At 41.2% G+C, this 26,257-nt stretch overlaps 1 protein-coding gene across 3 annotated transcripts in view; it reads right to left on the bottom strand.

Annotated features, from left to right (window-relative positions):
- Positions 1-11,769: 11,769 nt before the first annotated feature.
- The window catches only part of SEC23IP (SEC23 interacting protein), a 42,057-nt gene continuing 27,569 nt past the window's right edge, over positions 11,770-26,257 (bottom strand). For 2 of the 3 annotated variants that reach the window (XM_046653210.1, XM_046653212.1), the window contains exons 13-19: positions 24,987-25,184; positions 20,642-20,797; positions 20,174-20,276; positions 18,810-18,995; positions 17,973-18,135; positions 17,379-17,480; positions 11,770-12,140 (exon numbers count right to left, since the gene is read on the bottom strand). In XM_046653210.1, the coding sequence (XP_046509166.1) occupies positions 17,399-17,480; positions 17,973-18,135; positions 18,810-18,995; positions 20,174-20,276; positions 20,642-20,797; positions 24,987-25,184 (888 nt within the window). In that variant the 3' untranslated portion in view covers positions 11,770-12,140; positions 17,379-17,398. The remainder of the gene's footprint in view (positions 12,141-17,378; positions 17,481-17,972; positions 18,136-18,809; positions 18,996-20,173; positions 20,277-20,641; positions 20,798-24,986; positions 25,185-26,257) is intronic. The other variant, XM_046653211.1, reaches the window with a different exon arrangement.

Here is a 26,257-nt window from a genome sequence, read left to right as displayed (position 1 = left end):
GGCAAGAGGAAACACTGGATGGGCTACTCGGCTCTCCCCCTGCCCTCTCATATGCATAATTTGGATTTAAGAGCCTTAGGAAGGTAAATTAGAGAATCTGAACAGGTTTGTGCGGAAACAATACCTACAGCCAGTAACTGTATTTTCTGAAATTAGAGTTTTATGTTCAAGGGCAAATTTCATTTTTAAATAAGAATAAATAACTGAAATGCCACAGATACTGCAAAAGGAATTTAAAATATTGCTAACACTGGCTACATGAATCAGACCAAGTACTAAAGTAAGACATATGTATCTGAATGAAAACAAATGAATGCAATACAAATCACATACACAGCATAAACAAGATAATTCAAAACTTTGTGAAATATAAAGCCTTTCCAGAAGATTGAGAAAGGTTCAGAAACTGGCTTATTAGGTTTACATGATGTGTAAATGTGCAAGCCACATATAAATGGCAAACAGTGGTCAAGCTAGTTTGTGGATTTAGACACAAACACTGCCTTTTGGGAAACAATCTACTTCTGGGTGATTCAGACTTGAAAGCACTGCTGGGGTGATTAAGCGGCCACTGTGTTCTAATAGAGAAATGCCTTACAGAATTCACTTTCCCATAATTGAGTGTTTTATTTAAAAAAATTTTAGGTCTTTAGCAGAATTAATTTGGGCTGAAAAACAGAAAAACCGCTTTACCACATAGCTAAGTAGCTGAGATTTAAATCTACATTTAACGTACAGTTTTGGTGGACACCAACACCGCCATTCGGGGAACAGAATCTTGAGGGTGATTCTGAGCCTTCAATGGGGGGGTACAAAGACACAAATAAAATCAAGTGAAGAAAGTCTTATTTCCTTAGCAACGTGGCATTTCATTTGACCTCAGAGAACTCTTACGTGTTCAGTGGTTGAGTTTAAAACCTAATTCATGGGGCTGGCCCAGTGGCCCAGCGGTTAAGTTCACACATTCTGCTTCTCGGCAGCCCGGGGTTCCCCGGTTTGGATCCCGGGTGTGGACATGGCACCGCTTGGCAAAAAGCCATGCTGTGGTAGGCATCCCACATATAAAGTAGAGAAAGATGGGCATGGATGTTAGCTCAGGGCCAGTCTTCCTCAGCAAAAAGAGGAGGATTGGCAGCAGTTAGCTCAGGGCTAATCTTCCTCACAAGAAAATAAAAAATAAAACCTAATTCAAATATTCACAAAGCTTTCTCTGAAAGGAGGCTCATCAAAAGCTTGATCTAGCTGACATATTTATCTTTCTACCAATGCACACGCATGTATACATACATATATGTATGCTTGGAAAATTGGGAACAATCCAAATAATAGGTGATTGGTTAAGTGAGAATTGATTTAATTTGATAGATTTTTTTAAATAACATATAGAAAATTCAAGAAATAACAGATGAAATAGGCAAGTTCCAAACATTATAATGTGATCCTTTTTTTTTTAGGGGAAGACTGCCCTAAGCTGACATCTGTTGCCACTCTTCCTCCTTTCTTCTTTTCCTTCCTTCCCCCCCAACTCCCCATACATAGTTGTGTAAAGTTGTAAGTTCTTCTGGTTCTTTCATGTGAGCTGCCGCCACAGAATGGCTACTGACAGACAAGTGGTGTGGTTCCACGCCTGGGAAACAAACTCGGGCCACTGAAGCAGAGCAGAGCCAAACTTCAACCACTAGGCCATCAGGGCCGGCTCGTGATCCCATTTTTATAAGGAAAAAATGCAAAATCATGAGGGTGGAATATGTGAGATTTTTATTTTCTCATTTATGCTTTCCACATTTTCCAAGTTTTCTAATTGAACATGGTGCCAAGAGCTATTTGATATTTACACAATCTATGGCCTACCAGAGTTGCCAATAACATATTGATAAATAATATATTTCCATACTGAAGCAAAATGGTGCCACAGAAAGAGGAATGGACTAGGAGAGGGAAGGCTAGAGTTCAAGTCCCAGCTTCGCCACTCACTCCTCCAAGTCACTCTAGACAAGTCACGTCACCTCTGGGAAAGTGGCGTCTCTCATCTAAAAGGATGGAGGTAGCCATCCCCGTGCTGCCTTCCTCCCTTAAAAAGCATGAAGATCAAATGCAGTAAAGCTCACGAAAGCCTTCTGCCAAAGGGAAAGTACATTCAATAAGAGGAATAATCAGTAACTACTGAAGATGCTCTGAAAGTTCTCGTGGATCTGACTCAAGCCTATAAAGCTAAAGGCTCCGTATTCTACATCAGATTAGACGTCCATCCTTACCATGCACCTGTTCCCTGCATGTGGGCCCCTGCACGGAGCACCAAAGCGGGAGTTCTGGACAGGCAGGTGGCCCCAGCCAACACAGAGAAAAAACCAGACATTTACAAAAACCGCTTGAGTGAAGAAACAGCCATCCCAGGCCCCCAGGGGCACGTTATCAATAGTTACACAGGGCAGAAAAAGACAAGGTAAGGATGTTGTGGGAGACACATCCACACATGAAAGAGAAGATAATTTCTTTAGATAATGTTCTCCTCTCCCTTCCAAGTCTACTAAAAAAAGAATCTTGATCAACATATTGAGAGATTTTGTGCAAACATTGGAGGAACATAAGCTACAAGTGAAATCTTGAATTTTCATCTCATTTTTAAATTTTTGCTTTCTCTACTCTGACTACCACTTAACCTATGTGATCTTGGACAAGTCACTCCACTTGTCTGATCTCAGTTTCCTCATCGTAATACGGGCCTGTGCTATTCCAAATGCCACAAACTTTAAAGTAACATATAAAGCTGTTATTCAGTTTTCTAGGTGGACACAAATGGACTTGGACTCAGGAGGCGGGACCCCAGTGCTGGCTTTGTCATTATCTGCACCCATGACCACGCCCCTCCCCTCTAGTCCTGGGATTGCTGGGGACTGGTTAGGAGGATTCCTGAGCCCCCAGCTCAAGCCAGGTTCAAGCCATGCACATCCATTGCCCCCCTGGCGTGGTGGGTTTATATATGAGTGACCGCTCTATACTTCAGGTGGCATTTTGTGCTAGGACACTGCCTCTGTCTAATGTGCTGCCCTTGAACAGATAATGCTGCCAGCCTGCCACTGATAGGGACCCATTTGGGCTGCTTTTATAATTACAGAAATAAACAGACATGCACTGCCTGTCCACGGGCTCTTATTGTCCAGTACAACTCCTTGTGGCCAAGGCTAGAGATCTGTGACACTTCAAGTCTCCCTCCCGCTTCTCCTTCAACTTCTTCCCAAACTGACCTTCTTATTTTGTGTAACTACACTGAACACTTGTTTCCAGGTTTTTACTCTAACTCTCCCATGATAAATAATCTGGTGTGTATTAATCTTTGTCAGTTTTTTTTTTTAAAGACTATTTCTGAAAGTGAAATCACTGGGTCGAAAGGTACAGATTATTTTAAGGCTCTTGATACATACTACATCAAATTGTTTTCTGGAAAAGACGTACCAACTGATAACCCTGATAGCAATATTATGAAGTTACGTGCCCATCTTTTTTTCAATTTGCCATTATGAGCAGCTAAAAACAAGGTCCTTCTTTTTACATTTTAATTTGTATTTTTGGATAAGTAATGAGGATGAACATTTTATTTCAAGTGGACTACGGTTTTTTTTAGTGAATTACCTGTTCATGTCCTTTTCATATTTTTTAAGTTGCTAAAAGCTTGCCATAAGAAAATCTGTGAAGCAATTTCTCCCACAGCTAAAAAGGGTGGGAGACTGAATTCCAGACCTAAAAATAAAAAGTGACCGCTTCTAAGCTGGCTGGGATTTGCACTATACAAAACCACACAACATCTACAAAATAAAAACTTCTTTAAATTTTCGTTTCCCTTTGGGGCTTGGCAAATGGGTTTACTGCACACGATCACTCTTGCTATTCAAGAAAGTTTTCCAGAACTTTAAGGCACGCCAAGGAGTAGACTGTCGATGTTGTTCTCTCAGCACCAAAGAAAGCAGGACACACACGGCTCTGACATGCAGCCAGCAGACGGGACTCAGTTCTCTGCATATGAACAGCACAGGTTTGACTAGGATTCAATCCCAGGATTCCGGAACCTTAATCTTTACATGTTTCTTCTGGAGGAGACTTATTGAGACTCAAAATTGCCAATTCAAAATTCATTATACTTGATAAGAGTTGAGGTAAACTATCATTTTCAGCTAACAAAATATTGTCATTTTACAGAGAATAAAACTCCACAGGACCCAGGCAATAAAAAGTGATGACAGAAGGAGACAGTCCTACACAGCCATGCAGAGACCACAGCCTACTAGATTCTGACGCTGACAAACTGATCTTGGAAAGGGGAAAAAATGGAGGGACATCTAAGATTTTACTCCGAAATTTGTTGGAAAATGAAAAGTGGCATCAGAAAACGAATTTTGAAAGAAGTTAGGTGGAAGATGTTTGAACTAAAGAGATGAGACATAGTCTCAAGGGGGGAAAAAGCAACTTTGCAATCCAACTGTGCTTTGAATGCACGATTCTGAAGAGTTGCCCATCTGAATGCGGAAAAAATAATAAAATGTCCCTGTCACACACATGACCCAAGCATGGCATAAAGGGAGTGCTAGTGAGAATGACAGAAAAGGAATGCTTCAAAACAGGCAAATTAAGGATTTCTGGATGGCATCCAGAAAAGTCTACCTAGTAAAAGCTATCGTGGATATTATTTAAAGAAACTAAAATACGTGTTTTGACAGAATGATGGTTTGGGGGGAAAATTTTATATCTTTCCAAAGGGAAAGCTTTGTATTAAAGTCCTTTTTTATTTAGAGGAGCAAAAAGCTTTGAATTCAGATGCTTAAAGTGAATGTGAATTTCTGGCCTAAAAAAGACGCCTCACCAGGTGACCGCGTGTTTTCGAGGCGGGCATCTGCTGCCCTCGGCTGTCTCCTCGCGCAGGTAACGGGGCGTCCCGGGCGCCAGCAAGCAGGAGGGGGAGTTGTTGCTTTCTCTAGTTTATGGATGTCCACATGGGCCAAGATGCAACTGTGAGAAATTCCTCCATTCTAACGTTCCCGTTTTGTTTGGGGAGGGGTGCCAGGCTGAGGACAGCGTGGCAGAGGCCGCAGGTGCCAGCGAAGAGAAGAAAGGCGTTCTTGTTAGCGTTTCTGTGGACTCTGGGTTTGCCTCCCTTTAACATCCTTTGAAGGCAAAGAATGGAATCTCGTTAGCCATTTTCCCCTGTTGAACTGTGCTTTTTGAATGAGACGCCCGAGACCAAAGCAGGGTAAAATCGATATTAATAAGTATCAGCTGAGCAGCAGTGGGTCGGGGCCGGCAGCGCCCGCTCGGGGTTTCCGGAGAGGAGCTGGAGGCGGTTCCCTGCGGAGGCAGCGGGAGGATGCTCAGGGCCGCGCAGCCAACAAAGGGAACGCAAATTGGGAGAATGAATGACCGCCCTGGTTCACATGGAGGGAGTAGAAGGCAAGGCAGGAGAGAGACGGGGGAAGGAAACAAGGCAGGGCATGAAATTCTGAACAAGGAAAGCCCCTCGGAGCGGCGGGGCAGCCGGGGACGCTTGTGAGGACAGGCTGGGAGCGCGGAGGCTCCGGGACGGCTGCGGGGCCAGCACCGGCTCTCGGCTTCCCGGGCGTCCGGAAAACCTGGGTGATGGAAGCGGGAACGGAGAACCAACCCACGAGGAGCAATGAAGCTGGCGGCGTCCCCGAGAAACTCAGGGTGGGCGCACGGCCTAGGACACTTTCCCACACTCTTTGTTAAGGGCAACAGACCATCTTGCCTTTATTCGTCCCTGTTCAGTTTAAAGGGTAGTTATGCAAACGTCTAGGTTCTGTTTACGGCAGTATTTGGGAATCTTCATTGACTTAAGGCTTTTACCCCCGCTCCACAAAAAGAACACTTTAGGCAAAGACAACAAAGCAAATTATAATCCACATCTCCTAAAATTTATCCTTGTCTTTGAAAATGTTTTTGCTTGCACAAAAATATAGACATAAATATGAAACGGGCTTTGTGACTGCCCAGGTGTTTCCAAATAGAGGCAGGCACTCGATTTGCAAGTATGTGAAAAGACATCTTTCTATAGTAGAGGCTTCACTTGGTTTGGATTTTTGAGGCCTAAGGGCACTTTATTCTGCCCTACCATTAACTGTGTGGTCCCGGCAAGATGGTTAGCTTCTACGGGCCTCCGTTCTCTTAGCTGTACAGTGGGGTGGATAACACTCACCCGCGTCGGGCTTCTGTAAGGATTACATGAGAGAGCCAGAGCTGGCACAGTGCCTGAAAAAGGCGACAGCCAAAAGCCACGAGGTCCCCTCCCCAGCTCTATTCCCGGGAGTACCCTTCGGAGAACTGCAACAGCCTCGTCCACCCGAAGTTTCTCCAGGAGCCAGCAGTGCTCTGCAAAACAGCTTTGCAACTCGTGACCAATCATGACTAATAATCATACCCTGGAAATAGAGGCAAATGGGTCTGAGAAACAGCTGGGCACAGGTTTGTGGAGCGCAGGGAAGAAATGCAGCTGAGTAGGTAGCCAGCACTTTCCAATATTCCCCACTGTGCTCCTTTCAACAACAGTGAGCACTATTAAGCGGCTACAAAAAGAAAAGGCACTGCTAGAAATGTTGTCTTTAAGACAATTTCAATGAAAATCATACTCAACACACTCATAGTTCTTTTTTGCATTTCCTGCAAAACAATTCATTTCTTCCACTTGCGCAAGTGTGCGATGCTCTTTCCCGCCTCACACTTCATTCCCTTCTCACCTGGCTACCGCTGCTGTTCTGTGGGTCACCTCTTCAGAGGCCATCCCCGACTCTACCATTGTAGCTGGGGGAGAGGACACGGGGATTCATTGGACCATTCTCCATACTTTTGAGCATGTGAAAATTTCCATAATAAAGCCGTTTAAAAGTCACTCTTTAAGAAATGAAAGAAAAACATGGTGGGTCATCCCAAGTACACCAGTTCCACCTGTCCATGAACCTGAACAGCAGCCGCTCACTCCCTAATGACTACTGAGCATTGGCTACTATCTCACGGACGGGTCCTTGACAATCCCCACTCTGTTTTATATGTCAGCCTACGATTTCACATACTGAACATCCATTGTGACTGGCTACTATATCACATCTGTATACTGCCCAAACTCACTTCACTTGGTCTGAGACCGAAAGAAGGATCAAATGAAGAGGCTGCATTATCTCACGAGCTCCCGCTAGCGTTAACAGCAACATAAAGTCATTTTCAAAATGTTCTGTGGGGCCAATGGGTTTGGGAAAATCTGTAAGAGTTGATGTTCTAAAGCAGGAAAATAAAGATCAGGGAGAAAAGAGGGCAGAATTTAGGAAGGAAAAACATGTTGTTTTGATCCTATTCCAAAATGAGCTTAGAGAAGAGAACAAGGGCACGCAGAATTTATTCAAAGGTGCTTCCAGAGTCCCACTGGCCTGCAGGAAGACAGGGAAATAAGTATTACCATCCTTGTCCCCAAGCCATCCCCACCCCACCCACCCCCAACGGCTCCACAGCTCTCCATCCTCCTTTCAATGACCTGCACCTCCTCCAGGCTCCCACACCACACACCAGTGGACGCTTCGACCCCTGTGAGCAGAGGCTCAGCCTCTCTCGCAGCTCTCAGCTATGAGCCAGGGAGGATAGGGAGTGGCGGTGACCTGGCAACGGAGGGCTGGGTGTTCTCTGAACCTGAGTGCTCCTGCTACAAGAGCAGTAGCAGCAAGGGTAAGGAGCAAACATTTGGAGTGCTCACTATGTGTCCAGCTCTGTTAGACGCACTTCACTTGTGTTTTCATTTCAGCATCACAACAACACTAGGGGGTTGAGAAATTTCATGAAAGAGTAACCTGACCAAGAATAGAAAAACACTTTGCTGAGAGATCAGGGGGGAAAATCTTGCATAAGGACTCAGAACTACGAGGTAGAACTTGGACACAAGTGAAGGCAGGCGGGCACCAGAGCTCTTTATTATGCTACCCAGTTTTTGGTAAGCTCAATTTAGAGGTCAAATACCAGGACGAGACTGATAAGCTGTTGCAAGTATTGATGCGGGGTCTGTGAGCGGAGGAGTCGAAAGAAACATTTCTTGGACTCTCAAGGTCTGGCAGTAGTGCTCTTTTATTTAGAGAATAGTATGGAATAGCATGGGGACAGGACCCATGGGCAGTCAGAGCTCCTGCTGCTGCCCTGAGTTGAGGGTTAGGGCTAAATTTATAAGGCATAGGTACGTGACTTATTTTTACTGGAAAAAGAAAAGATGATGTAAAAAGTCATTAAATGATTTCAGTGCAGATGAGGTCTGGTTATTGTGCGGTCGTATAACTTTAGATACGAATCTGGTCATATAGATCGGCATGTAGGTGAGGATGCCCTGGGCTTCTCTCCCTGGGGCAGCCCTAATTCATACCATAAAAATTCATCAGGTCATATAGTTTGGCATGTAGGCCAGGTCACCTTGGGCTTCTCTACCTGGGGCAGCCTTAGTCCACGTCAGTATTACAGAAAGAGCAAGGAGACAAGTCAGCTGGCAGTCCCTGCAGTGCTCTGCAGGGAGGTGGCTCAAAGGCAGCCTCAGTGCTATGGCAGGAGCAGGAATGCCACGTCAGCCCCTCGGCTCGTAAGGGAGCTGAATTCCATCCCCTCCCCTTGGAGCACGCAGCCCTGGAACTGACTCACACTAAACCAGAATGCAGTGAGAACTCTAAGTGGAAAGAAAACCCAAACACGCAGTGTCTGCACTTCAATTCACCCTCTTCTCAGATGGCAAAATCTACATGGGGAACCAAGTCACCACCAGAATGTTGCTTGGTAAACACTAAGGTAGTTAGAGGCCTTGTCATAAAAACCTGAAACAATGGTAATATAAATATCAAGACCACTCATCCTGGGTTCTCCGGGACAGTCTTATCTCCAGTACTCTGTCTAGTCAGACCAAGGTTGTTAGTATTTCCAACAGATAGGTCATCCCTCCTAGGATAGTGGGATCTACACTCCAACCTCATTTTCAAGCTCTATGTAGGTCACGCCTTTCCAATAACATACTTACCTCAAAAATCAATATACAGATTATATCTGTAGTTTCATTATAATCAACACTCTGATTTGAGAAAACACCCTTTTCTGGTGGAATCAAGAGACAGAGATCTGTCAGACTTGGGAAGTAGCTTCCTTTTGTTATATACCATATTAACAAACCAGGCCTAGGTTATCATCATCAGTTTCATGATGACTTTCTGACCTTCAATTTCATACAGACGCTTTTTTTTTTTTTTTTGCTGAGGAAGATTAGCCCTGCGCTAACATCTATGCCAATCTCCCTGTACTTTATATGTGGTACTTTATATACTCGTCGCTGCCACAGCATCGCTGGCCAGTGGTGTAAGTCTGCACCCAGGATCCAAACCCTCAAACCTGGGTCGCCGAACAAAATGCACTGAACTTAACCACTACACCACAGGTCCAGCCCGATGCTTTTGAATTTTTGTCCCAAACTCTGCACATGAAACCCTTTCAGAATAACTAGCAACTTGACTTTCTGCACCTGGGGAAAATGAGAACATTAATCCAGATTACGGACTGGGGTGCAAGATTTCCAGGAGTAGATGCACTATTCCTAGGGGAAAGGAGGTGGTCAAGCTTTACTCAGCGGCTATACTCTCATCTAGTTTATATACCAAAATCTGGTGAAAGTTTTTATTTGAAAAAGGATTTTTTGGTTTTTTTGGTGAGGAAGAGTGGCCCTGAGCTCACATCCGTTGTCAATCTTCCTTTTTTACCCCCCAAAATCCCCAGTACATAGTTCTATGTCCTAGCTGTAGGTCATTGTAGTTCCTCTATGTGCGACGCCACCACAGTGTGGCTTGATGAGCAGCGCAAGGTCCAGGCCCACGATCCAAACCAGCAAACCCTGGGCCACCGAAAGGGAGCACGTGAACTTAACCACTTGGCCATCAGGGCTGGCCCCTCTGCTGCTTTTAAAAACTTGCAAACCACTGATCTGGATGGTCTTCCAAGTGTTAAATAATGTTTTCGATTTTTTTTAATTCTTTTATTCAACAAATATTTGGAAAGTGCTTTATATGTGACAAGACTCTGAGATAGGCGTGGTGATTACAATAGTGAACAATATGCTAATAAATGCAGACTCTGCCCTCAAAGGACCTATTTTTTGTGGCGTTTTTTTTGTTTTTTTAAAGATTGACACCTGAACTAACAACTGTTGCCAATATTTTTTTTTCCTGCTTTTCTCCTCAAATCCCCCCTGAACATAGTTGTATATTTTAGTTGTAGGTCCCTCTAGTTGCGGCACGTGGGACGCTGCCTCAGCATGGCTTGATGAGCAGTGCCATGTCCGTGCCCAGGATCTGAACTCGCGAAACCCTGGGCCGCCGAAGCAGAGCACGTGAACTTACCACTCGGCCACGGGGCCGGGCCCATTTTTAAAGAAATTGAAGAGTGATGTAAATATATGTCCACAGGCCGTCACCAAAAAATTCTAATTTATGTTTCCCCTAAGTGTTAAAATCACAAGATTCCTGAAGCTCAGCTGGCACACGTCTCTTCCACGGACATTGGTTTAGGTATTCCTTCTCCTCTGCCCGATGCTCAGAAAATGCAGGCTCAATAACGCAGACACAACCACTTGTAAATGGAAAAATCAAACTGGATTTTATTAAAATATACATAAATAACCTTCATTGTTCTTTATTTGATTAGTTTGGGGAAATTAAGTGAAAAATAGTAGTACTGGTGTAGAGAAATGAAGGCCAAAAGGGAGTCAGTGAAACTGTACTCCAGCCCAGATCTGCCCCCAAGCAGCCTGAGAAAGGCTCTCAGTGTCATGTCCTCAGCTGCAGAATGAGGTGGGTGGAATATACTGTCTGGGGTCCACCGCAGCTCTACAATTCTACTGTCTTAATTCTATTATTAGGAGCAAATGCTACATATTAACTATATATAGCAGGTATTGAGAATGAAAAGTAAAGAAACGCTGAACTCATAGGAATACTTTTAAAGAAGACAAGAGAAATACAGAAGTTGGCTGCTTAAAAAAATGCATTGATGTTACAGTTTTATTCACACTAATTAGAATATATACACAAAAAATGTGTATCATATGTTGCTTTCAAAAGATTCTATGTTCCATGAGAACTATGTAAACAGTGTAAAATGTTTCTACTGCATAACAAAAGAAGGAAATTCAGCATTCCCATGTAGTATTAGGAAACTATTTTCAGATAATTTGAAGCTATAGTAAAACAAAGTGAAATATTACAGAACAGTCTTTTCGTGAAGTAGATTTATAGTCTAGAAACAATACATTTCATACTTTCAAACACTTTGGTATAAGTGAAATTAATACAAAGCAACAAACCCCAAAACCAAACAAACTCTACTTTGGTTCTCACTTCAACTGGAACCTCAGCAGTGAGGCGACCGCACGGCTACGTTAGAGGAGATGGAACCCCTCCCGTCGCTGCGCCCTCCGGGTAGGAACAGGCAAGCTGGGAGAAGGCTTCCCAGGACATCTGGGCAGCAGGAGACAGTTCACTTCCTCCCACAGCCATGCTCTCAGCAACAGCCCGAAAGCTCCAGAAGAAGCTCAGATTCTACTTGGAATAAGTGCCCTTGGTTACTTCCTCTTAACAAATACAAATGACCCTGCATTAAAGCAGCTCAAAACTACAATTCACATTTAAACAAGAACATAAATTTTTTAAAAATCGTATTACTATAGTTTCTCAAGAAGTCCATACTTGAATGAAAGAACATACTACATTAATTTAAAAAAATGCAAGTTTAATAGCCTACTGACAATAATTTTTTAAGAAACAGAAACAAACGTCTGCATGCTACAGGTATTTCTTCGTTGATATCACACATTACTTTGACAACTGTACAACTAAACTGATCAGAGGAATTTTTAACTGCATCATTGTGATGATTACATTTCTCGTCTCTTCTGTCCAAATGTGGTACTGGTTTTTCACTGTCTTTTTGTTCGGTATGTTTTCTTTAAAATGAATCCCTACATCTGAGAATCACATCTGAGCAACTGTCGATGAATCACTTCTCTGTCACCCGTCACAGGAGCAAGCTGGGAACGTCCTCTGAGGATCTTCTCAGCAACGTAATCGTACTGCAACTCTCTGAAAAGATAAGGAAGTCTTTAAAAGAAGAAAGGATCCCTGGTGAACTTCACAAACTTACAGCAAGAATACAACAGCGCACTGCTGTTTCTTTCTGAAGGAAAACAACACACTGCCAGGCGCTCAACTGGACCAAACACACTGCAAAGGGCCTCTGCGGCACGCGCCCTGTGAGCACAGGTCCCCGGGCATCAGACAGGCCCTCCGACAGGATGCAGGCAGCAGGCGACCTTCAGGGAGATTGACTAGCATGAGCATCTTCCTAACAAAATCAGCACAGAAAGTAAAAAGTCAAATTTTTGCTAAGTTAATCTGAGGCTTTCTAAAGAACAATTTTAAAAAGGACTAAAGGAGATAAACCCAAAAGAATTATTCAGCAAAACTGATCTATACTTGAATGAATCATGATAGAACAACTGTTAATATTTTAAATTAATTATTTTATAGTATTAGTACAGTATTAGTAACTTAAGTCCTTGCCTAAATTTTACAACCAAGTGTAAGAAGAAATAAAACAATGAACACTGAACAAATTTACGTGTGAAATGAAAAGTTCTTAGTTTTTCATAGTAGGTGATATTAAAATCCTAGGACTATACTGTTTGGGTTTTGTTTCTTTTGTGGCGAGAATATGTCATGGGAACTTAAATCACTTCAAAATTCTTTTGGAATAATAGCCAAGATTATGGTATAGCAACAACTTGCACTGCCAGATAGTCAAAACTATAAAGTTAGAATTATTAAACACCATATTTCACTGAATATAATAAACCATCAATTGTAAGGCAGACCATTATTTCATGTACCATGCAAAGAAAAGATGCTCAGGATAGGGAGTCTAAAAGGAGACAGACTCTCATAAAAAGGAGGACAACAAATGGCTACAGCCTCAATGAGGGATAAGAAAAATATCTCTTCTCGCAGAAGGGATGGCAAAGAAGTCTCCACACCTCTTCCTTGAAAATGGGACAAGACCTGCAAATTTCATGGTCTGGATTCACACTACCAGTGTAGCCCAAGAAAATCTCAAGCAGAGAAATTAGCTGAGGCCGACTCAGATTGGTAGCGCCCCCTAGTGACTGGCAGAAGAAAATACAGACCATCTTGGGAAGAACTCAACTTCCACCCAGGCAACAGGTGATTTTAAGATGCATCCCAATTTTAAAGATGCTAAAATGTGGAAAATATTTGACTTGAAATCAGTAAAATGTGGCAGATAAATAAGTCAACGGAAGAGATGTCAGAAAGCCTAGAAAATAAATATCGGGCATATGATAAAAAATGTCAAATAACAGCATATAATAAAAACATCAAACCAACGACAAAGGATATATTATTCAATAGACAGCACAGGCAAAAAAGATTAACTAAGAAAAAAGCTAAATCCTTCTTTATACCGTATTCTTCTAAACTATAAAGTCAAATGAAAAACAAAACCATTTAAAACTAAAAGAAAATAAATCTAATTATCTAAATACTAACCTTAAAAGACTGGCCTACATATTTCAAAAAACGCTCTCCACATCTCCCTCCCCCAAATCCAAAGCACAAGCAAAAAGAAAAGGCAATGGCAAACTGGAAAAAACATTTGCAATGACAAAGGTTAGTATCTTTAAATATCATAATTCTAAGTTAATAAGAAACAAAAACAGTCTACCTATTTTCTAAGGTTTCTGTATGAGGCACTATTATTGCATCCTTTTTTAAATTGCTTTTGCAGCACACAGAGCACTTGTTTAGCAGATGTAACAGCCCCCACACTGGGTCCTGTGACGTTGGATCCTACGACACGGCGAGGCCCTGCGCTGCCTCAGCGATCCCCACTTCAAACCTCCCATCCCAGCCTTGGCTCACTCACTAGGGTGCGCCTCTCTCCTGCGATTCTCTGGCCTCACCCTGTCATGGACCTCTTTCTTTTTTCGCTCTCCATCCCCCCTTAGCTCCTCTGTCTTCTGTCTCGCTCACCTGGCAAAACCCTAACCCTAGTAAACCCAAGTGTCTGCTCACTCTGAAACCTCACCCAAGTAGCGGGCAAGTGGCCAGAGAAGTCAGGCAATTGTGCTCACTGTAGTCACTTCAAATTTATGACCAAATATCAAATGCACATTCGAGCCTGCAGGACAATCCTACCACTCTTTGTTGGTAAACTCCCGTCTCCACGCTCTGAGATGAGTATCATTCTGCTCCTCTCTCCTCACGCCTCCCACAAGCCCTGGACTGGTGACCTTCTTCTCACACACTTCAGAGAGGACACTCAAGTAACCAGAGAACCCCGCCTCTTCCCACAATTTCGCCCACTCTCCATCCCTGTGCCCACTCTGCCCTCCTCCAGCACCATGAAAGATGCACCCCTGCTCCTTTTCTGAGGCTGGGCCCTTCCCTTTGCCCCGGCCCCAGCCTGCACTGCCTTTGCAAGTATTTCCCTCAACAATGATCTCCTTTTGCTCTCGCATTACCCATTTCTCCCTCAATAATGTATCACTGTCATCAGCAAACACACACCCCTTAATATCATGAAATGTCCCCCTGTCTTTTTTCTATCACCCTTCATAGCAAAACTCTTCTCTCTGATCCCTTACCCCTCCTCAACACACTTTCCCTCTGTCATGACACGAAAACAGCTTTGCTCAAGGTCACCAATGATGTCCTACATCCTCCTCAAGCCAATGGGCAATTCTTGGTCCTCCTCGTACTTGGCCTCTCAGCAGCACCTGACACGGCTGATTGCTCTCTCGTTGAAGCAATCTTCTCTCACCTTCCTGGAGATGACAAGCCCCTGGATTTTCTTTCACTTTATTGGCTCCTCCTTCTGCACAGACCCCTTCTCTTCTCCACCTACAGACTCCTCCTAGGTGACCGCGCCCAGTGGGTGGCTTCAAATGGCAAGTATATGCTGATGAGTCTGAAGTTATCATCTTTAGCTCTTAGCTTTCTTCTGAGCTTCAGACCAACATCATCAACTACTGACTTGACACAACAGAACTACTCATTCCAAAGCCCCCTTATTCCCCCAAAGCCCTGCTCCCTCCCACGAAAAGGTACCACCATCCCCCCAGTTGCTCACATCAAAATCCCGAGTCATCCTTAACTCTCTTTCCCTCATACCCCACAATAAATTCATCCTAAGTCTGAAACTGTACCTCCAAAATAGATCTGAATTCAATCATCTCTGACCATTCCTCCCACTATACCCCTAGTCAAGGTCACCACCAGCCTCTTAACTCTTTTCCCTTTCACCATTCTTGCCCAACTGTCTATCCTCCACCCAATACCCAGAGCAATCTTTCTAAAGTATAGACCAAATCATACACTCCTCTTCTGAAAAACGTCCACTGTTTCCATTACACTTAGAGTGAAATGTGAATGCCTTACCAGATCACTCACAATCAGGCCCACGCACCTGTATGACTCATCTCCCTCCACCTCCCCTTCAGCGTAGCCCTCTGGCTACACTGGTCTGCTTTCTGTTCCTTAAACACAGTACATGCCTGCTTCCATCTCACAACCTTTGCAGCTGCCCTTCTTTCTGCTTGGATTGTTCTCCCCATAGCTTCAGACGTCCACCTCCTTCTCAGCCCTCACACTGCAACTCCAATGTCATCAACCCAGCAAGGCTTTCCCAGAAGCAACCCCATCACTCTCCACATCCTCCTATTTTATCTTCTCCACAGAACCTATCAATATCTGAAATTCATTTATGGGGTAGAGTACAGCTTTACTGTCGATCTGCTCACAGTAGAAAATAATTTCCTTAAAAGTGAGAATGCATCTTGTTTACCACTTATCCCCAGCATGAAAACTGGTGCCTGGTACACAGCAGGTACTCAATAAATACTTGTCAACCACTTGAATAACTATGAATAACTGAAAATCTGGACTGTGGTAGCTTTTGCCATTACATTTAGTTTACTTTAATATTATAATATCAGAAATCTTGAGAACTGATAAAACTGTATCAAGAGTCTGATTATAAAATAGTTCTTCAGACCTCTTACCTACTCGATTAACTAAGACTCCTTAATATACATTAGGAAATGATCTAAATGTCTATTAACAGGAAACTGGCTAAATAAGATGGGATGTAGCCATACAGTGGATTACTATGTAACCGTTAAAGAGAATGAAAACTAGCTACACAAGCTAATATGGAAAGCTGTGCAAGCTATATGGTTGATCAAAAACATTAAGTTGAAGAACAATATATTTAATGAGATCCCTTTATTTTAACATGCATAGATATTTTGTTGGACATGCTCAGGAAAATTACTGTAAGGAAATCCTACTAAAAATGGTTCTCTCTCAGAAAATAAGAAAAGGAAGGTTGAACTTATATAATATTAGAAAATCAAAAGGTGCCAGGAGCTACTTTTGATTTCAGCAATTGAGAGCTCACTACTTTGTATTTCACTCTTTCAAAGGCCTTAAAATTTCTAACTTTTAAAAAAACACATTACCTAGTTTTTAAAGTGATGCATAATTTAGTGAGGAAAAATAGGTGTCAGGTGTCTGAGGAGGACAGAGAGGAATACAGAGTGGGGTCGACTTACAGCATGGCTCATTCATCATAGGTTTAACCCCTTTCTCCATTCCTTCCCTCTATAAAGACTGGGAATGATTAAAACAAAACTTTTACAATCGTTCATGCAACTTGGGGTTAAGGGGAGACATGGGACATAGGCTTAGTCAACAGGCATGAGTGAATTTCTGGACATGCTTTTGCTTTCCTAGTTAAAAGGGATATATAAGCAATACTGCTCTCCCCGCCCCCTTTACGCTTTGACTGTAGATATGCTTTCTGGAACTATGGGAGCCATCTTGTAACTATGAGGCAGAAAGAGCCAACATGCAGGTGAAAAGATGCAAAAACCTGGGTGTCCGGGGGCATCGTTCAACAGACGAACGCTTCCAGTTACATAAGGAAAATAAACCTCTATTTGTTTAAGGTAATATGAATCTGGTTCTGTTACCAACAAACAAAGGAATCCCTAACTGACATTCCTGGGAATCTATTTTAAAAAGAAAATGAAAATAAAAGAACTCAAATTCTATGCAGAAATAGACTGTTTAGCAAGTCAGAAATGTAGACTGCAAAGCAATTCTCTTCTTTAATGTCTGTATTCTGAATTTTTTTAAAAAACAGAAGAAACGGAAAAAAGAAAATTACAGTCAACATCAACTCCATCAAAAGACTTCCAAATAAAACATTCAGACTTTATACACAAAGTAAGATAAACTCACACAGTGAAAGTGAAGTCCAATCAATGCTGGGGCTGTTCTGGACTAATGTTCATTGTTCGGTAAATTTCTTTAAGTAATAACAGGGCAGTATCTTCAGATTCCCTATCAAAAAGAAACGAATATTTACTTAAGAGACAATTAGGATAAATTAACCTCTGTGCATAAAGGTGGAAAGCGCTGCTTTCGTTCCCCTCTACCCTACCTGAGAAGGGCGAATGAAAAGTAGTGTAATCTCAGCGCTGTCCTTAAAAACTGGATGGATACCATTCAGCTCCAAAATAACTGTGTTGCAATTCTCCTTGTTGACAGGGGGATATATGAAAGGATGGCTTTTCAAAGGCCCTACCACTCGCATTCTGTGAAAGCCATCCCTACAACAGCAGTGTGCAAGAACCAAAGGCCTCTGGCCAAAGGCAGATGACATACTGCCACCTTGTGGAAACTAAACTAAAGGGGGAAAATATTGATTTTGAGTATACGGGCATTCAAATTAATATTCCATAACAAATGATAAATCAGCAAAAGAGTCTAAAACTGCTGAATGTGCTAGCACCTAAAGGCCATGCGAATGTTATCAAAGATGAAAATACTTACCAGTAGCATAAGTGACTCTGAAGAGCAAAAAGATATTCATTAAAACTCTCTATTGGCTTTTCTTGAAGGACGTAGTCAATTCGGCGGCCTCCATTTAGCATTCCAACCTTTCCTAAGTAGTCCTCATCCTTGGAAAAATCTGGACTTTCAACAATCTTTTCTGCTAGAATTTAAACCATTTCAATATCAAAGTCAATCACTTAATCATTATCCTTTGACTTTAGCTGACTCTCTGGGCTCAATGAGAACACTGCTTGACACACGTAGCAACCTGAGGAGCTACCAGGCTCACTTCCCATTCCTCCAAAGAGCCAGGGGAAGAGGGGCTGGTTACTCGAGAGAGAGGAGAAAGAGCCAACGAGCTGACAGAAGTTTTGAAGAAAAGGGGTGAGAGAGCATTGTAGAAAGAAAGGAAATAGAATTAGAATCTGAAAAAGTCGAAAACATCACGGCACAACGACCTGACATTGCATGTGAAGTCCACAGTGGGCACAGCTCATTCAACAACAGAATCAGCAAGATAGTTTCTCAGAGTGGGTCTTCAAAATGCCTGAATACAAACTCGCCTCTCAACTCTGACATTCCACTCTGGCTTCTGAATCTCAACAAAATTCTAAGATTGCAGAGTAAACAGCTCAGTAACTTAGGCAAAAACCTAGTAAAAAAAGATGACATGCATTCTGAAGTACAGATTATCTACACAGATCTTCCTTTACAGGAAGAGCCTCTGCATTTTAACCAGGAAGACTAGAATGGAAAAGCATCATTAAGTAATTTATAAGTGTGATGTTCACAAGTAACATTTGTACTGGAAAATGCCTCAAATGTCACATTTACCTTCAACTACTTGCTTTTCTTCCTCTTCTTTGATTTGATTGGCTACCTTCTCTAATTCTTCTTGCAACTGAGTTGAAGAGGTATGAGCGCGGGCAAATTCATTTAACGTCTGCCAAGCACTTTTCAGAGAGCTAATAAAACCCTGCTTCAAATCAGATCCCATACGAGAGAGACTTTCTTTCAACTCTAAAGAAATTAAGATGACATATCAAGTTATTGGTCACGGGTAAAATTCTGCACAACAAAAATTAAAACAAAAGTTAATACTATTTTCTCAGACAGGATAAGACCTCTTATTCCTCTTTTAAATGTCAAATATACAGAGTTTATCAGCCAAGAACTCGCAGCATGTTCAAATGTTTTGAAGAATCTTATTCTGTCAATTTTTTTAATGACTAAACTTGATCCAGCCAAAACCTATCAACTTCCTCCCTCCAAAAAAAAAAGGAGTTCAAATACCATGAAAATGTAAGCACAGTCATGTGGGGTTTTTTTAACTGTAAGTTAAAATATGGGCCTACAAGATTAAAATGATGACTTTTCTCATCTGTAACGTGGAAATCATTTTGAGAAGTCGAGATTCTGATATAACCACAATTTAAACTTCCAATTTAAAAATGAAGAAACTCCTGCCCCTTCACCTTTTCTACTTTTGTCTAATAAATCATATTTTAATTCAAGGTCTTCGAGTACCAAATTTCTCATTTTAACTTCAAAAAAGTTAAGTATTTTTAAAAAGCATGAAGTAAGCAAAAAAGAAGGAAACACTTTTAAAATAAGACTGCATGACCACTTTTCCCTCTCTCCTCCTTTGCACTCCCATCCCTTCCACCCAACTTTTTAAATCTATAGATAAGTAACATACATCATTAATAGGCATAAGAGAAACCTAAACCCTACTTGGAATTGTTATCAATCCATAACGCTTAATGAATTTTTTTAATAGAAAAAACTGTCTAGTTAGCAAGAAACTAACAATGCTCACTTGACTTAGATAACATCAAATTTATTTCTTGATGGTTTGGTCATTAGTCCAAATGTTATTCTGCTTCCCAATTCCAAAAATTATAACAAAATCCTATTAAAATCTATGCATCTCATCACTTTATTACCAACTTCCCCCATTCCTAATTATTTCAACAGTTAGAATGTTATCAAGGAGAAAGTAATCATGGAGAAGGAACGCATTCATAACTTTCTTTATAGCTCCTCCAAATATTTAGTAAACAGGTTCCAAACATAGTAAGCACTCAAATAACATTAATTCTGTCAGAAAGGACTTTGTGTTAAAATTTTCATAATTCATTACAAATGACAGATTACAAAATGACAGGAAGGAAGTTTTTATAGTATTTGCTTTTTACCTAAATGAAGTCTTTTTCTGCCTTTATGATGTGGAATGAGAACTGCTTTTAGGTCCAAATCTGGAACAATCATAGGTTCTAATCTATAGGCCACTGGATCAAGCTATAAATAGAAGAATTAGAAATTTATGAAAAGCTGTTTTATTTTGAGTTATATATCTTGGGTGAGAAAAGAGACAACTGGGAAACCAGAGATTTTGATTTTTCTTTCACACATTATTCAAATTATAACTTTCAAGTTTGTGAGTAAAATTACTTCACAAGCAAAGCAACAGAATTATTTCCTTGACAAAGGCTTTTCGGTAGAAAAACTTACAGGAAAGCATCATACTATATCTATTAGGACAGCCACCTGAGTTGTACAAAATCAAAATCAGTACTAATTCCCAGGAAATAAGAATCTGAGAATCTATTAGGATAAAGAGGACAGGTGCTCTTCAAAATAGGAAACAAATTTAATTCACTCACTGGATGATAAATATTGAAGAATCCCTTACAGGTGGGAAGCCTATAGTTCTCATCTATCCTGTGCACTCCTCGAATAGTAAGAAACATACCAATTGGAGATCCCAAGGCAAAGAAAATCTCTGGTTCAAAGTCTAATGAGTTGTAAACAACAGAAACCTAGAAAGAATCAAAAAACAATAAAAGATGCTCATTCCAATGTCACATAATACAAAATTCCAAAGTTCAAGCTGGAACTGCACTTAATTGAAAACATCCCAACACAGATAGTGCCCCTCAAGGTGTGGCTTATGATGCTTATAATCACTGACACGGACAGCTGCTGCTGGCGCCAAAGGATTAAAAAATTCCTCTTTAAAATCTTTTTGTTTTTAAAGATTGGCACATGAGCTAACAACTGCTGCCAACCTTCTTTTTTTTTTTTTGCTTTTTCTCCCCAAATACCTCCAGTACATAGTTGTATATTTTTTAGTTGTGAGTCCTTCTAGTTGTGGCATGTAGGATGCCGCTTCATCATGGCCTGACAAATGATGCCAAGTCCACCCCCAGGATCTGAACTTGTGAAACCCTGGGCCGCTTGGAAGCGGAGTGCACAGACTTAACCACTCGGCATGGGGCCGGCCCCTTTAAAATCTTTATAGACTATCACAACCTCTGGCTATACTTTTACTTGTTGTATAGCATAATATATACAGTAAATAGTAAATATTATATTTATTATAGTTAGAAATGTGCTTAAAACTGCAGATTCTAGACTCAAACTGCCTGGGTTTGGATCCTGGCTCCACTCCTTACTGTACGACCTGGGGCAAGTTTCTTAACCTCTCTTGCCTCAGCCTCACCTTCCTCTTCTATAAAATGGCAATCATAACAATGCCAAACTCATAACGTGATTGAAAAATAAATAACCTAATCCACAAAAAGTGCTTAGCACAGAGCGTGGCATCTTTAAGCACCCAAAGACTGTTACTTCTATTTTAACTACCATCCTCACGTGTTAAGGCAAATTTCTTTCCATTAGAAAAATGACTTGTCCCAAAAGAGCCTCTGTTTGAGAGCAGCCTGCACGTAGGCTCTCAGCTCAGGGAGAACTGCCCAGACTAAGAGAAAGTGCCTACACTCATGTAGCACTCTGCCGTTCACAAAGCTCTTCCATTTGTTGCTCAGTGGCAGGATGTGTGTCGTCATCATTTCAGTATCCTGAGCGCGAAGAACAATGAATGACATAATCCAAGCGCTTAAGACAGGTTCACTGAACGAGGGAGGTACGGCCAGAATCATGCCCGCTTCTCACATGAAGGCAGTGAAGCTCAGATAGGTGACGTCACTTACGCAACAGCACACAGCCAGTGAGTGGCAGAATGAAGACTTCTAATGCCAAATCCAACGCTCCTTCTACTACACTAGGCTGCCCCTTCTAACCAAGTCTAGACTTCACATCCCTCAGCTTGCCCTTATATCCGCAAATTCAATAGTTTTTGCTACTAATTAGGGCCACATAGGAGATGCTCTCAAGATTATGCTTTTTCCCCCAGCTCCAAGAAAAAAAAGAAGGAAAAAGAAAATTAAGACAAAAATTACAAACTGGGAAAAGTATTTACAACATATATGACATAGGGCTAACATCCCTAACATGTAAAGAACTCTTAAATATCAGTAAAGATAAAAGAAACTCAATAGAAAAATAGGTAAAACTATCACTTCACAAAATAAAAATGCCTAAAAAATATACGAGAAAATATCTAACCTCTCTAGTGTTCAAAGAAACACAGTAAGATACCATTTTCCCTATAAAATTATCAGAGATATAAATAAAATCCTAAAAAGAAAGTAAAAATCTCCTATCTTCATGTAGAAAATTATTTCTCTAGAAGAAAGTTACAAACGTAAGAATACTACATATTTTTAAAGGAGAAGGAAAATACCAATTCTAGTGAAAGAAACGGGCAATCTTATAAACTGCCACTGGGAGTGTAAACTGGCACAACCTTTCCAGGGGCAAGTAGAAGTAACTACCAAAATTCTGAAGTGCACATCCTTTGGCCCAGCTATCCCACTTCTACTTATGTAACTGAAAGAAATAATAAAGAATGTGCACAGAAAATGGGTTTACAACTGTTCATCACTGGATTGCTTCAAAGAGCGAAAAATCAGAAACTGCCTAGATGTCCAATGTTATGGGTGAACTGTGTCCCCCACAAAAAAGATAGCTACCAGTATCTCAGATCTTCTTTGGAAAGAGGGTCTTGACAGTGGTAATCAAGTTAAAACAAGGTCTTTAGGGTGGGCCCTAATCCAATATGACTGACGTTATTATAAAAAGGGGAAACTTGGACACAGAGACAGACACACACGGAGGGAAGATGACGTGAAGACACAGAGGACGCCATGTGACATGGAGGACGGGAGCAATGTAGCTGCAAGCCGAGGAACACGTGGCAGGTCACCAGGAGCTAGGAAGAGGCAAGGAAGGAGTCTCCTCTCTAAGTTTCGGAGGAGCGTGGCCCTGCTGACACGTAGATCTGGGACTTCCCGCCTCCGGAAGTGTGAGACAATACATTTCTGCCGTTGTAAGCCACCCAGTTTGTGGTATTTTGTTATGGCAGCTCTAGAACATTAATACATCCAATAACAGTAAATGGCAGAAAAAATCATTATCTTTCCAAACAGTGAAACATACCAGTCATTAAAAATGAAGTTGTAGAGAAATATTTATTGACATGGGAATATATTCATAAAATACTGTTTGAAAACAGCAGTAATAATGTTTTTTTTTTTTTTTTTTGAGGAAGATTAGCCCTGAGCTAACATCTGCTGCCAATCCTCCTCTTTATGCTGAGGAAGGCTGGCCCTGAGCTAACATCCATGCCCATCTTCCTCTACTTTATACGTAGGATAGCTACCACAGCATGGCTTGACAAGCGGTGCCCTGTCCCCACCCAGGATCCAAACCAGCGAACCCCGGGCCGCCGAAGCGGAACGTGTGAACTTAACCGCTGCACCACCAGGCCAGCCCCAGCAGTAATAATGTTTTAGCAAAACATTATATGTATTTTCCCATTTTTGTTAAAATATGTAAATATATGCTCAAATAAAAGTCTAGAAGGCCTTGTCAAACAGTTAACAGTGCTGAGTTCTGCTAAAGGAGATGACGAGATTATTTTTTCACTCTTTTGCTTGATCAGTATTTCTCGGCTTTCTGGCAGTGAATGATGCACACGGGGGCTATTGTTTGGACTGCCCAACAACCCTCTGGGTAACAGATCCTGCCTGCCAACCTCTGCCCACCCACCATAGAGGAGCACGTGACTGCACTGGGTCAATCAGCCTGTGCCCCCTTCCCCAGGCAACGAGAATTGGTCCAGAATGGTCTTGTGACTTAAACCAGGTCAAGTAAAATCTCTCCTTGAAGTTGCCCTGACTGGACCTCTCTGGGGAGATTCCTTTTCCTCTGTGGTCCCAAAGCTGGAAGGAGATGAGCGAAGGGCCACCGACACCCATAGTTCCAGTTTTAAGAAGAAAGTCAACTCCCAGAGAGGGGCATGCAGTGACAGTGTCCTGGTGGCATGGAGCCTCTCGTTCCACAAATCTTCTACACTCTGATCCTTCACAGTTAGGTGAGGAAATATCTGCCTTTATTTGCTAGAATCTGTTCAAGTTTGCTCATGTTTAAAAAGAGAGAGAGATTTTTAAAATACAATCCTTATCGATGAATCGGGCTTAAAAGCTTGAACAGGCACACAGCAAACATCCATGTTCATTTTCTGCCTTCTTTAAATCAGTCATGAACACACTTATGACAATGGAACCTTACATGCACAACTATAAATACACTGAAAGTACCATTGTCTAAAAAGATTTCAATACTTTTAAGCCACTGAGATACAAGTATATTAAAGTATATTATTAAACACAGCATGATCAACTACTTGGTCAATTTTTATAGGAATTTTTCCCTAAGGGAAGAATTGTGAATACTAAAACACATAAGTTGAGTGAATGCAGCAAGTTTCTCTCACAGAAACTTAAGTATATTGTGAATATAATTTTCTAACTATCACCATTTCTGTTGCTACAGGCTATGGGAGACTAACGCCACAAAATTACGAGTGGTGGAAAAACTGAAATAAAGACAATTTCAAATGTTAGAATACATGTTCAGTACACATTCAATCCCTTATTCTGAACATTATGAAAGAAGCATACAATTTTTATTAAGAGAAAATCAGTTTTCTTCACTCCCCCATAAATGTTAAATAAATATTTCAAGAACTTAAAGCCAATCCAAATAATAAAAATATGTGATTCCAACATAAAATACACAGCCCTCATCAATATGTAAACTTACTTGTCCAGTGCCAACTTCAAAAGACTCATAATCAACATGCATAGAAGAAACGTAAGCACCAACTGGAAGTTTCCTCTTGGACCCGTTAGATTCTGAGGGGATAGAAGCCATTTCTTTAGCTTTCTGAGCACTTTCCTCTTGTCCTTTTGTCGAAGCGGCCATCACTGCCTTCTTTTCTGATGCTGCTTTTTTCTGTTCCTGTGAAATACCAACATTTCATAACACAACCTTGAGGAAAAGTTCAGTTATCAGCTATCACTACGAACCATGCTATCTCAGTGTCACGGCATGATTAGTCATTTCTGAGGCACAACAACAGCACTGTGGTGATTAGAGAAACGTCCTTTTTAAAGACACACACTAAATATTTAAGGAAGAAATGATGTCTATAATTTACTTTAAAATTCTTAAGAAAATAAAAGGTTAAGAGCCAAAGGAAAAAAATACAGCAAAACAGCTACAATTAAATCTAAATATTGGCTATCATCCTATTCACTCTACTTTCCTATATAATTTTAAATTTTAATAATAAAAAGTAAAAAATGTCAACTTCCTCCTTTATGATCTCAACTGTACACAGTTTAGAAGTACTACGTAACTGTAAAATACATACTTCCTATAAAGATGTGTAATTTAGGAGACATTTCTTCACTCAATGTGTTTACACTCACTACATCTGCATAGAGCCACTGACAAGTTTTCCTCAAAAGCATCTTGGGAAGAACAGATAAACACATTGTGGTAATATTCATACAAAGGAATAACTACTCAGAAATAAAGAGGAATGAACTGCAAATGATGCAACAATTGGATGAAACTCAAAAACATTATTTTGAGTGAAAGAAGACGGATACAAAAGAGTACAAAGGGTTGACTCCATTTATATGAACTTCTAGAACAGGCAAAACTATTCAATAGCGATAGAAATCAGAATAGCACGTAGTTGAATGGTAGGAGAAGTTGGCTAGTAAGAAGCATGGGGGAACTACGAATGACAGAAATGTTCTCTTTCTTGCTTTAGGTGGTGATTACACAGGTGCAAAAATTGTCAAACTTACAGCACTGAACACTTAAGATCTATGCATTTCCATAAATAAGTAAGCAAAAGCTTTGGGAGCATCTATGGAACAGGTGTGTCTCTGTAGTAATGAGAGGAAATCCACTCACACTGGTTTGTGATCACACCCTGACACAGCAGCGACAATGTGAGGGAACGTGAACAGCTGTCGCAGGTGGACTCGGCCATCCCCACAAGCACGTGTGTCGCAGGT

Source organism: Equus quagga, chromosome 2, assembly GCF_021613505.1.
Source record: "Equus quagga isolate Etosha38 chromosome 2, UCLA_HA_Equagga_1.0, whole genome shotgun sequence".
Taxonomy (NCBI): domain Eukaryota; kingdom Metazoa; phylum Chordata; class Mammalia; order Perissodactyla; family Equidae; genus Equus; species Equus quagga.
Note: the sequence above shows the minus strand (reverse complement) of the source record. Positions and strands in the feature narration are given on the sequence as shown.